Here is a 13,290-nt window from a genome sequence, read left to right as displayed (position 1 = left end):
TAACGAAACTTTAGCGTTTATCGTATCTGAATATACGGTATTGCAAACATTAGGGAGTTTTTGCAATAGCGTTTATCCAGATACAGTGAACGCTAAGGTCAGGTTATCTTCTGTGAACGCTAAGATCACATTATCTTCTTCTTAACAACTAATTAAGAAAAGGATAACGTGACTTTAGCGTTCACCGTATCTGGAATCCACGTTATTACAAAAACTCCCTATTAAGAAGAGCGGATAGGTAAAGATGGTGATTGAAATGAATGCACTTCCGAATCAACTGCCGCGTTTCGGTGAAAATACGTAGGGTTGAGTACCGCTCCTCTTAATAGGGAGTTTTTAGGGAGTACCGTGTATCCAGATATGGTAAACGCTAAAATCACGTTATTTGGTGGAAAATCGAAACTGCATATGCGCGATAACGAAACTTTAGCGTTTATCGTATCTGAATATACGGTATTGCAAACATTAGGGAGTTTTTGCAATAGCGTTTATCCAGATACAGTGAACGCTAAGGTCAGGTTATCTTCTTCTTAACAACTAATTAAGAAAAGGATAGCGTGACTTTAGCGTTCACCGTATCTGGATTCACGTTATTGCAAAAACTCCCTATTCCCTAATATTAGGGAGTTTTTGCAATAGCGTTTATCCAGATACAGTGAACGCTAAGGTCAGGTTATCTTCTTCTTAACAACTAATTAAGAAAAGGATAGCGTGACTTTAGCGTTCACCGTATCTGGAATCCATGTTATTGCAAAAACTCCCTATTAAGAAGAGTGGATAGGTAAAGATGGTGATTTAACTGAATACATTTTGGAACATGTTGACGCAATCCTCGTAAACCACGGTTGTCGATAAAATTTTAATACGTTGAAAACTTCGCGAGGTTTAACAAAAAAGATTGAGATAATCGAGAAGGGAAGAGAGGAGATGATTTGGATAAATACACTTCAGATACGAAAAGTTTGTGGACAGTTTCCGTAAATTGCTTTATCCATGTTTTTTCGTTTCTTTATCCATAATTGTACCTACAATTTATTTATGATTTATAGAATGAAAGTCTAAATTGAAATAATTTTGAATTCTCAATTGATATGCTCACAACATCGATACATGAAATAATAGGTCTGTTCTTTTTAGCTGAACTTTTTGCACGGTTCATCTTTTCTCTTTCTTTCTCGATCTAATGTGAAGAGAAAAGCAAATAGATGAACTGTGCAAGAAATCCATCTAAAAGGAACAAATGAATTGTTAATTGCAGCCATCAACATGTTTTCGTACATCGTAGATGCATAAAACTGAACTTAGCAAAACATCGGTTCTTGTTTTCTTGGATCTCATGGTTCGATGCTAATTCTTGATTTTTACAAGCGTGATACGTATTCAAAATGCACAAAATTAAAAGAAGGAAAAGCCTCCAATATTCAATGAGAGGTCGATGTTCAGTGATACGATATTCAGTAATAGATTTTATCAATCAATTCTTTCGAGTACCGTTTCTGTTCGTGCTTCATCATAATGTACTCTCAAGTTCTCAACCGAGTCTACGATCGAGCCGACTGTAACATCGCAGTTTCTCTCGTTGCGATTCACGCGCGATTTCCTTAATCGTTTCAGGGATAGCCGTTTCTAATGCGGGAGCCAGTGGCATACCGGTTGGCATTGCTGTGGCGAGGCAGCGATTGCAGCATCAAGAAACTTCGACGTCTATGCGCAATGTGTCCTTAAGTCATCACACGTCTCATCACGCAACGAGTTATCATCATTTCCAGCCGGACAGTCTAGGTAAGTTTTTCTCACGAAGATATCATGGTTATGAAACTCTATTCCTAGACACAATGAATGAAATCGCGAGCGTTAACATTGGAACATTCTTACTCGCAAACGTAAAATCGACATTCGATAACGCGAATACATCGGACCCCCTCGCGTATAAGGATTGTGCTTCTCGCCAGCATGAAAGAGCAATGCAAAAAGTGCAAATGGAAGAAATAGTATTGTGATTTCTTTACATAAATGTGAATTCTTTCAATACTACTAATTGAAAAACGTTGCGATAGAAAATTGTTTGCAAGGTCTACGTTCTAGTAACCGCGCGATTGTTGCTTTTTGTATCGAGTATGACATCGAGTATCTAAAGGAATATTGTGTGATCAAATATTAGCGTTAGACTTCGACAAACTTGTACGCTTTTACAACAGTTTGTTTCAGTTAAAGGATATCTCTTTCAAATGAATGTGCCCAGCTTCCAGTTGCATTCAATATATATGGTATCCAATTACGCGCAGTATGTTTTCATAGTGTGCGATCGTTCAAGTTGCAACTGCGAATATTAAAGAGAGCTCGTTTAGGTTTGCTGGTGTTATTTTCGAAAATTTATTCGTCGCGTATAAAAATCTTTAATATATTAATTAAATGATACTTTTTCCGATCCAACTTTTCTACGCTTGTCGCTTTATCAATGTTGAGGAATGAACGATTTGCCTGCTGCATTATTATCTCGTATCTTGAGCGTAATTTATTGCGAAAAAATATCGCCGCTATTACCGCAGGCCTGGGGCTATTATTTTTACGACGATACTTCTTCGAAAATGACGCTATTGATAGAAGAGAATGCATAGTTTTATGTAGATTCTAAGTACGAACTTTTAATTGGTTATCTTTGAAACCTTCATGGAAATTTTTTTAGTAATATAATAAAATCATTATAATATATATGACCTGAATCTTTTTATTTCGATACTCTATTCTTTCGCTTATCTATTATCTTAAAATTTGCAAAAATCTTATGGTTTCGACATTTTAATCCGTTTTATAATGCAAATCTAAAAAGGACTGGAATATTGCGCAATATGACGGATCGTATCTGACCGATGTTCATTCCGAATATTGAATATAATACTTTTTCGAAAATAACGCTATTGATAGAAAGGAACGCATGTAGTTTTACGTAGGCTCTAAGTAGAGATTTTTAATTATAGTTACTATCTCTGAAACTTTCATGGAAATTTCTTATTAATATTAATAAAATCATCAATACATGAATTTTTTCGATATCCTGTTTGAGAATTCTTACGCTTCCACTCGTATTACCTTAAAATTTTCAAAAATCTCACGGATTCGATATTTTAATCCATTTTATAATGCAAATCTAAAAAGAACTGGAATATTGCACAATATGACGAATCGTGTCTGACCGAAGTTCATCGAATTCCGAATGTTCCAAACTAATACTCATTTACATCTAATTTCTCTAATTGCTGGCTTTTATTGTCATTTGATGAAAAGAGAATCGTCCGTAGCTTAGAGGTTCCGCTCTCTGCCATCGACGGGTACTCCCCTCGATCTCTACTGATATTCACAGTGGATGAATCTTGATGAGCAAGCCTGGGTCCGTTGTAGGTTCCAGCACGGCCATGGCGGTAGGCGGCACTACCCTGGTGCACTGCGGAGGGCCTGGAGGGGAGGATCGTGCGGCCCACCTCGCTGCCATTCCCTCCGGGGCTCTCGCGCCCTCGCTGAGCCTGAATTCCAGTCTGAATTCCAGCCTGAATTCCACCCTGGGCAGCATCAGCGGCGGTTTTTCAGCCGCAGGTGGGTAATCCGCAGCCGATCATCATTAGAAAAATATGCCAAACCACCCTGACCTCATCCAATTGAATTCGAATAATAAACTAAATCTTACGAATCGAGATTGGACGAAAACGAAATCGTAAATATACGAAATTTCATGTCTCGAGATAGACAATTTTATATTGATTGACATTCGAAAATCAAGCTAATTGGAGATTAATGAATTAAAGATTTTATGTGAGAAATACGAAACTGCAAGAAAATATGAGTCCCTCGGTATCGATTGCGATGAAACGGTCTACAAAATTCGGTTAACGCTAATTAAATCATATTTGTTCTGTACTAACAATCTGTACGTACTTGATTATTTACAAAAGTAAAATTTGATGAAAGAGTAGCGCGTATCACTGAGAAACATATGAGAATATTTACCTACATGAACGTAAATTTGCATAACGTTCATTTTTGACGACATAAACGGATCGTATCAATGAACAAAGGATCAAATTAATTAACATTTCGCAATGTGCGTATATCATATCACATCTATCAGCGTGAGGGATTAACTGGGCCACTAACGAACGACCCTACACAATTTTGGATCGAATTCACCCCTCGCGTTGACCTCCCCGGCCTCGCTGACCGAGTGACATTTATCCAAATAACGCTGAACTACATCGCCCAGTCTGCAGCTCGCGCGCGTATTTTCGCGCCGTGTAAATCATTCACGCATACCCGTTTAATTTAATTCGTCGCTCGATAGGCGTTTAGACATAGACAAAAATTCACGCGTTAAAGCATACCAGTTGCAAAACCAACCGATTTTACGCTCTTTCGATCTTCAAATAATAACAACAGCAACAATAATCTCTTCGTTCTCTTGGGATAAAGGGGATTAAAATTACGATATGAAAGCTTACTGAACAAAAAGAGAATATCCACAAAATCTATAATTCGGATATTTTTTAAACTTTTATGCAGCCAAAAGCGTGCCCAATTAAATTATTTGCCAAAATTCTTCATTCTAAAATCTCATTTTTTTCCTGATTTTCAGACAAAATTGCATTATTTTCCCTGACTTTTAATAATATTTTCAAACTTTTTTGTATTTTCGTCTTGATTTGGAAACCATTAAATATTCTGTTGAAAGAGTAATTTAACACAGCAATGTAAATGTTGTTGACACTGCTTGCATTTAATTATTAAGTTGGTAGTATTCCAAAACCACACGTAGATATGATGTACGCGTATTAAAACCAAGAATATTAATTTTTCAGAAATTTTGAAAAATTCCTTCACTTTTCCCTGACCGTTTTCAATTTACCTGACATTTTCCCGATTTCCAGTTTTGCAGCAACCTTGTATAAGTGTAACATAAATATGTATGAAACAATCGAAATTAATCCACGGTTCCACAAAGGATGAGAAATTGATATTGCTTTTACAGCGATGCCAACGGAGCCGGTCGGCTTTCCGCAGATGGGCTCTGGGCTGCAAGGTGGATTACAGTTAGTTCGCGATCCAACGACCGGACACATTCTCCTTATCCACGCTGCGGGTAATGCGGGAATGCAATTCTAAACATATCCTTCTTAATGCGCACGCGGCAAAAATCAATTTTACATTTTTTTTTCAACAGAACAAATGCAGCAGGCTCTAGTGTGGCCGAATTACTCGAACCACAACAATAATGTTGCTCCACCGCCACTCCTGCTGCCACCGCCTCCACCCTCGATACAACTTCTGGGTGATATCGGCGGCGCGCGATTAGTGCTGACCGAAAACAAAAGAAAACAACAAAGCGCGCTACCGATAGTAAAGATTGAGACGGAATGCAGCAACAGTCCAACAACCATAATCAGTACGTAAGACCATTCTTTTTAGCAGGGAGGAAGAGAGTTCAAGGCAAAGGAAATAATTTTTTTTTTAAAGAAACGAATATAAGAAACTATGATTGTTACATGTTTTAACACTCTCGGAAGTCTGAGATTTCTTTACAATTAAAGAAATATTATCGATGATATCCCACGCTACTCAACTAAAACGCTGCTAATTAAAAACGAAGCACTGTAAGTTCAAATTAATTTTCCTAAACTTCCGGAAGAAATAATCAGATCAAGTGGTAGTTGCAACATTACTTATACAACGTTCACTTATTTCATAACCGCGTTAAGACGTTTCCCAATCTTCCGCAGCATCCACCGAGTCGTCAAAGACCGCCTTGCAAACCGTGACGTCTGTGACGGGCGCTCTGGTACCAGACGCAGCCCTGGTTACCACGTTGCATTATTACCCTCAAGCGCCGGCGCTGGTGCAAATCAGCCAAGCCGAGCCTACTACTACGCACTGCAGGTCACAGGTAATATAAGTAACATCACCTTTCACCAGGTTTAAACATCATGCACGCCTATGCCGAAGCGCGGTATGCAACGCGCAACGCGAATTATTGCACGACCGACCGACCGGCCGGCCGGCCGGCGCAATATCTATGCAGATAGCGATGCAAATCGGGTTTGCCCATGATTAATACAATGTGCCACAACGTTTCCACATTATGCGAATGGCTGGACCGCGCCCGGAGTTTGACGTAATTACTGCTGCACTTCACTGCACCCGCCTTCCCTCTCCCGTTCTCACCCGAAGGTCTTTCTCTTTTAATTTTCCTCGCGCAAAACACAAATCTTACGATATCTGCGCGGAACAATAACTAAATCTTGACTTTAAAAAATTAGAGAGCGCTGTCATATAAGAGTAACATACAAAAAAATCTGTTAACAACACATCTGTTTTATAATACTTTTATGCACGAGCAATTAGAGAGAACGTTAATAATAATATAAAAGAAAGACTTTTTTTTGAGATTCTGAAATTCTTAAACAATAAGAATAAAATTTTTACAAAGGCCACATCACCGGTCTCATATCTAACACCACCTCCGGAAATATCAGCGACGGTTCATGCGATCGAACCATCGTCATTCGGAGTTCAGGATGCCTCAAATCAAACCGATGCTCCCGAAGACACCGAGGACAAGCAAGAGGCTCTCGTGAAGCAGGAGCAGAATCTGAGTCCCTGCCAGGTCGCGTCCCAATCCACGGGGACGAATCTAACCGCTGCGAATTTCGAGATCGTGCCATCGCCGACGGAGAGGATCTGCAACGTCGTCAGAATCACGACAACTACGACTACTGTAAATCCAACCGTATGCGGCATCGTAACCAAAGTAGACAAGGCGGAGAACACAATCATTAATATGGCTGATTGTGCTAAATACTCGGCGAAAGATGGGAGAGGTCTTGTGAAGGCGATTGAGCAAGATGCTCATGTCGAGGAGGAAGTTTGCAAGGACGACAAGATCACGCCTATCTGCAGCAGGGGCAGCAGGCTCGGCGCTAGGATCATCGAGATCACTGAAGAGAACTGTGATAGTTTCCATGAGAACTTGGAATTCTTCGCAAGGAGAAAAGACGTCAACGTAGATCAACGAGATGATTATTCTAAAGACGAGGAGAATATTGTGCAAGATCCTAATATTCATGAAAAGGAGGTAAGCTTTCAATTGTTCAAAATTTTCTATATTAGAATACAAGTATAATGTTTAACAAAACTGTTTAATTGAGGCATTTTTAACAGCAACTAAATATTTCCTTCATGTACTAAAACATTTAATTTGTCTCAATACACTTTTCAGCTTTTCGCGAGGAAAATAACAAAAATATTTGTTTATACCAACAAACGATGTACAGTTGATATAAACAAATATTTTTGATTGGTACACTTTAATTAAAAATTTTTAGTTGATTCCTTTTAAATTTCATAAAACAAAACAATGTAATCTAGTGTTACACTAGGAAATATATTTCGTTTTATAAATCAAAATTTTGCTGTAACAATAAAGTATTTGTTGTATAAAATGTACCGAATAAAAATGTTTGATTATATCAATTGGACTGTTTAACTGCTATAAATATTTTTGTTTTTTAAAAAGCTGAAAAGAACATTAAGCAGAAACAACTAAATTTTCTATTACATAAACAAAATATTTGATTACCGTTAAAAATGCTAATTTTATTGAAGGCACTAAATTTTTTTTCCTAATATGTATAACATGATTTTCTTGTAAATCGTTTTGTTCTGGATATATTTTCTGGTATAATATCTAGAATCGTCCTATTTTCTAGGTGGAATCGAAAATCATTGATGCTTCGGAGAATATTGACATTCACCGTCAAATGTGCTCTAAAACATCGGATACACCAGTCATCAACGAGACAAAGTCAGATGTAGCTGATTCGACGGAATTACCAAGAGTCAATTGCGAGAGTTGCGACAAGAACCGAAATACCTCAAACGCCGAAACCCGGCCTCAAATCACAGTTAAGTCTTTCGACATGCCTAATATTGATTGCGACGATCAGGAAGTGCAACAAGTAGCTATCAAGCAGGAAACTGACGACAGTTGCTACGAAGTGTGCTATGAATCATCTCAGTGCGAGCCAACGTCCACTAGCGACAGATCTAGATTTAACTGTGAGAAATCACCGCAAGAACTGACGAAAAGACACTCAGTGGAAAAGTCCCACCATCCAGGTATTGAGAACGTAGTGGAAAAGCTGAAGAAAAATGCGGCGGCTTTGCAAGAAGCTGCGATACCTAACACTCAAAGAATCGACGAATCCATGGAACGATCAAACGTGGAGATCAAACAGCAGAGATATTCTGAGACGATACCGAAGAAGTTGCACCTTCTAAGATCATGCCAGAACTCTCTGGAGAATGGCACGACCGATATCGAAATCTCTTCCTCGCAAACTGCAATATCGGAGCAACATATTAACAATCAATCGGGACGACATTCGCCTCAAAACGACAGACATTTAACCGGTGAATGTCTGCTTAACGAGAACAATAATGACAGTAGAAGCAATAACAATAACATCAAGGCGTTCGAGGATAAAAAATTGCTAGCTAAAAACGAGAAGAATGTCTCCCATGATATCACTGCTTACGTTAAGCCTAAGACTGTCTGGCGCTGTGAGGTGCAACCATTCTCGAGGCCCAATGTGACTCGTAAGTCCGATCATGTCGAAGACGTGTCTTCAGAGACAAAGTCCAGAATACAAGGACAAAAGCCTGCCATTGACGTGAGCGGTCTCGAATTACTGTCAAACAGCATCGAGCAATTGGAACAACGAATCGGTCAGCCGGAACATTTACAACTGGACACGGATGTCGAAAAGTCGCCTGTTAGAAGCAAACTGGTAAGTCAGCAGAGTGAGAATAATAACAACGTCGGCAGTCCCCTCGGATTACTCTGTGCACTGGCCGAACAGATTATGGAGGTAGGCGACAAGATTCCCCGGAAATTAAACCTCGAAAGTTCGGAGGAAATCTCACAGGCCGGTAGATTACTGTTGAATCTGGGCAGAAGTGGTTCTCTCGAAAAAGATGAAAACAAAAGAAAGTATATTGAGACTGATGATTACCGTTCCAAACGATTCAAGCTCAATGATAGCGAAGAGGAGACTAAGAATGCGTCGCTAAATTATCACGAGAAAGATATCAAAGAACAAACAATGGAAGTTAATGAAAGAAAGCAAGATGTTTTGGAAACAAAAGAGAGTATAGATAACATTGATAATTTCTCCGAGGAGGAGATCAATAAAATCAACGATGAAAGAACTATCAGCTCAGAAGAACAATCTTTCAGCAGAGACGATGAAGATTGTTACTCCAATACAAAGGCTGTTAAAAATCTCCAAGCTCTTTCGGATAAAATACCTAATAATTTACGAAGTACTGATGCGCTTTACGATAAACTCGAGAAAGAAGACAATCTGTCGGACTCGGAGAGTGAAACATTCGAGTCAAAAGTCGTGTCTGAACAGTTAACGAGCTGCGAAATTAGAAATAACAAGCGTAAAACATCCGTCGAAGAGAGAGACGCAAGGGACAACCACGACTATAAAAACGCGCGAGCAAAGTTAGAAGCGAAGAAGTTCATAGCCAAGAAAGGAAATCGCGATAACGAGGACGACTGGCCAAGCATGAACGCCACAGAACTGGACATGAGAGTTAGGATGGCGGATATTCAGAGACAATATAGAGAAAAACAAAGGGAGCTTTCCAAGTTGATTCCTAAAAAGGATGAAAAGAAAACTCCTGGTAGACCGCGGAAGAAGAGTCATTCTTCCATTAGGTAAGTGTGAATCAAAATGATAAATTATATGATGCAGAAAATTCGACGTTATTTTTAATATATACGGTTTATTTTGAGATAAGAAATACATGGAAAGAATAATTTTGAAATATCTAAAAATTTAGATAGATGAAGATTTTAAAATAATTTTGTTGGATCATCAAAATTATTATGTAGGAAACTCAAGCATGATAAGTAGTGATGGGTATTCAATCATATCTCTTGCGATTTTTCAATCAATTTAGTCATTGCTCTGCTTCGAAACATTTCGAATATTATTCGAAGAATGTACACTCTTAAAAGTCTTGATAGATTTTGATAGTCTTGATATATCTTGAAAGTTTTGATAAGCCTTGATAATTCTCGATTTCTTCGATTAAAAAAAATTTGTTTGAATTGAAGAAATTTGAATGACTTGCTATACGGTTAAAGAAAAGTTTCTTCGATTTGAATATCATTTCTTTGACGTATTATAATTATTTATATTTAATATTTTTTACTCTCTAAAATTAAACTAAAATTACTCTCTAAAATTTTATTCTCTTTAAAATTTATTAAAACATTCAAAACTTTTCAAGACATTCAACACTTTTCAAGACATTCAAGACTTTTCAAGACATTCAAAACTTTTCAAAACATTCAAACCTTCAAGAAACTTTTAAGATTGTATAATTTCAAATCGTATTCGAATTAATTCGAATTAATTCGAACTATTTCAAAGTATTTTGATATCCATCGCTAATGATAAACAATAAACAATGCTGCAAAAAGTTTTGACAGCAATTAGTTTGAAGTTCTTACATTATTTAACAAAATTATTTTCAGATCATGTAGTTAAATATTTAGATATTTCAACAAAACTGTTTTTTAAAAAAATTATCTTTTTTATAAATTTGATAAATATATACTTAGGATAAACTTTTTCGTTTTTAAAATCCATTAAGTTAGAACATAGTAACTCTTTCATACTAATTTTCTGTTTTAATTTGAATAATTTGGTTATTAATAACTTTTTTAGTTCCGACCACGGGACGTTATCATCACCACCTGCGCTAGATCTCATGACTTCTCCGTCGCGAAAATCACCCTCGAGAGCATCAAGATCACCGGAGCCTGGTGCATCTTCGCCATTAACTTCGGCTGTTCTAACCATGCCAAAGTGTAACGTGAATCTCGTGAAACTAGGCGAGCCCAGAAGCCACATAAAACTTTTGGATAGTATACCCAGTATTCCGATATCAGTACCGCCCGTGACATCACCAATCCCAATGTTACCTGGTAAAGCAACACCAGAGGATGACGAAAAAAGTACGGGAACGGTATGTATATTAATATTTCTCTAGATAATTTTATTTATTAATATATTAATAATATTCTTCTTATTTATTCACTTATCTAATACTGTTCAATTCTTATTACTAACGCAGTGTAAAAAGCAAGCATACAAGTTTTAGAAATGTGATTGTTATTTTTTATCTTTAGGTGGGCTATGATACGTCATCACCAGCACCGACTGTCGCAAGCTCGACGTCCGCTTCGAAAAAGAGAAAAGTAGGACGACCACGAAAGCTCACGTGCACCTCGGGTAGTGTCAGACATTTAACGGAGACAATCGTTGCTAAGAAACCTAAAAGTAAGAGTTCTCTAGTGGGTTACGTACTGTCCTCTAAGAACAGACACCTACAAACAAAGGTAACTTACTAAGATTTGTCATTTAAAAATTTTTAAACATCTACCATATATTACTGATTTTAATAAATGCAATTCGATCTTTGTTTTCAGCAATGTATAAATAATAAAACCGGCTACACGCCGTTGCCATTCAAATCAGGAGTCTCTTCCCCGAAGCCACAAGCTAAGATACAAAAAGTTACAAAAATGAAGACAAAGCCAGCAAAACAAACTCCGTTGCACAACAAAAATGTGATCAGCTCGATTATCGCCGAAAAAGCAAAGCTAAGTCAAGAAGTGAAACTTGAGAAGCATAGTAGTAAAATAAAACCGAAGCTCAAAGCGGAGGTGAAAGTAAAAAATTGGGAGGACGACGAGAACGATACGATACAACCCGAAAATGTTCTACCTAACGAACCTATAGTTCAAAATCCTGTCAAGGTAATAAAATCATTCCTACACTTATTTATAAATTTCCGTACAATTTCACAAATAAATAATTTAAAAAGAATTAGCAAAAATCTTATAAGATTGTAAAGCTTAAAAAAATACCTAAAATTTTTTTTAAAAATAAATTTAAAAAATTTTAAAAATTAAAAGTAATCTTATCTTAGTTCTCTATCTTTCTCTTGATATGAATATTAAATAAAATTGTATCTTCAACTAGTGAAAGTTACACGTACAATTTTAGTATTTTTATATTGTGCACTTGTCATTTCATAAATAGAATTATAATCCAACAAAATTAGCAAAAAAATAAGAAAAAAAATACAATATTTCTTAATCATAAAATTTCATCTATGTACCAGGAGACAGAATGCGCACCGATAGAATCTGCAGAACAGTCAGAGGAACCGGAAAAATTACGACATGAGAAGTCGAAGAAGAAGAAGCGGAAATCCAGTTCGTCCCAATCGCCGAATCGTGATAAGAAAGAGTCTAAGCGACGCAAATCCCTGGAGTGCAAACAGTGCGCTAAGGTAGCTGCGAGGACTTCTGAAAGCATTGTCAGCCGATGCAAGTTAACGTCTGCTCATCTGGCCATCGATCAGCTGCGAGTTCTCATGGCGATAGGTGGGCTCTTCTACGCAGGCAGACTGAGTGCTGTACAAGCACCTGATGTTTATGCTATTACGCTAGATGGCGAACGTGGAAACAGACCGCATATTCACTCCAGAGAAGAGATCCTGAAAGACGCGGTAATAAGACTCGACTTAACTTTGGAATTGATCTTGCCAACATCAACTTACCTTAATTTATTGCCTTATAATAAATTAAGCCCTAAACACAATGCGAGACAACAGCGACAGCAATAGAAATAACAATAGCGATAGAAACAATGAAATCCAACATTTGAAAATGCATACGTCAATGCACATAGGAACATAAAGAAAGGCAATAGCGATAAATTTCCGACGAGTTGGAATTCTGTGTCTATCGCCTTATCGATAGATAAGGTAACCTACCAATCAGCGTTCAGATTTTTCATTCTGTTTATATGTGCTATAAGAAGCGTATTTGAAGCAGATGGAAGAATATATTACTGTCTATATATGAGATCAGATTGGTTGGCATTTTTATTTCTTTCGCGGCATTATGCAAAGGCGACTATTACATATCGCATATTTCTATGCTATTCCTATCGCTGTTCTTGTCGCTATTGCCTCACATTGTGTCTAGGGCTTTACACTATGAGATTATAGTCCAAACGAAATAAAAACTAGACGCGGATTAGAATTTAAATTTAACAAACACGAGTCTGATTCTAGTCATGCCCACACTGAAAAAAAAAGATTGGTTGCTGCAGCAAATTAGATGGCAAAATATGGCATAGCATTTTTAATTGGCTG

The 13,290-nt window shown here is 37.4% G+C and overlaps 1 protein-coding gene across 1 annotated transcript in view; it reads left to right on the top strand.

Annotated features, from left to right (window-relative positions):
* wge (BAH domain and coiled-coil containing protein winged eye) overlaps positions 1–13,290 on the top strand; it is a 48,594-nt gene that overhangs the window by 31,391 nt on the left and 3,913 nt on the right. Inside the window, exons 7-17 of the mRNA XM_018455411.1 lie at positions 1,615–1,782; positions 3,400–3,591; positions 5,018–5,128; positions 5,210–5,431; positions 5,766–5,929; positions 6,473–7,117; positions 7,752–9,769; positions 10,788–11,088; positions 11,252–11,461; positions 11,552–11,881; positions 12,250–12,639. Of these exons, the coding sequence (XP_018310913.1) occupies positions 1,615–1,782; positions 3,400–3,591; positions 5,018–5,128; positions 5,210–5,431; positions 5,766–5,929; positions 6,473–7,117; positions 7,752–9,769; positions 10,788–11,088; positions 11,252–11,461; positions 11,552–11,881; positions 12,250–12,639 (4,751 nt within the window). The remainder of the gene's footprint in view (positions 1–1,614; positions 1,783–3,399; positions 3,592–5,017; positions 5,129–5,209; positions 5,432–5,765; positions 5,930–6,472; positions 7,118–7,751; positions 9,770–10,787; positions 11,089–11,251; positions 11,462–11,551; positions 11,882–12,249; positions 12,640–13,290) is intronic.

The sequence above is a fragment of the Mycetomoellerius zeteki genome, unplaced genomic scaffold, assembly GCF_001594055.1.
Source record: "Mycetomoellerius zeteki isolate Tzet28-1 unplaced genomic scaffold, Tzet1.0 scaffold48, whole genome shotgun sequence".
NCBI lineage: Eukaryota > Metazoa > Arthropoda > Insecta > Hymenoptera > Formicidae > Mycetomoellerius > Mycetomoellerius zeteki.
The sequence above is the reverse complement of the archived record's forward strand: the minus strand, read 5'-3'. Positions and strand labels throughout refer to the sequence as shown.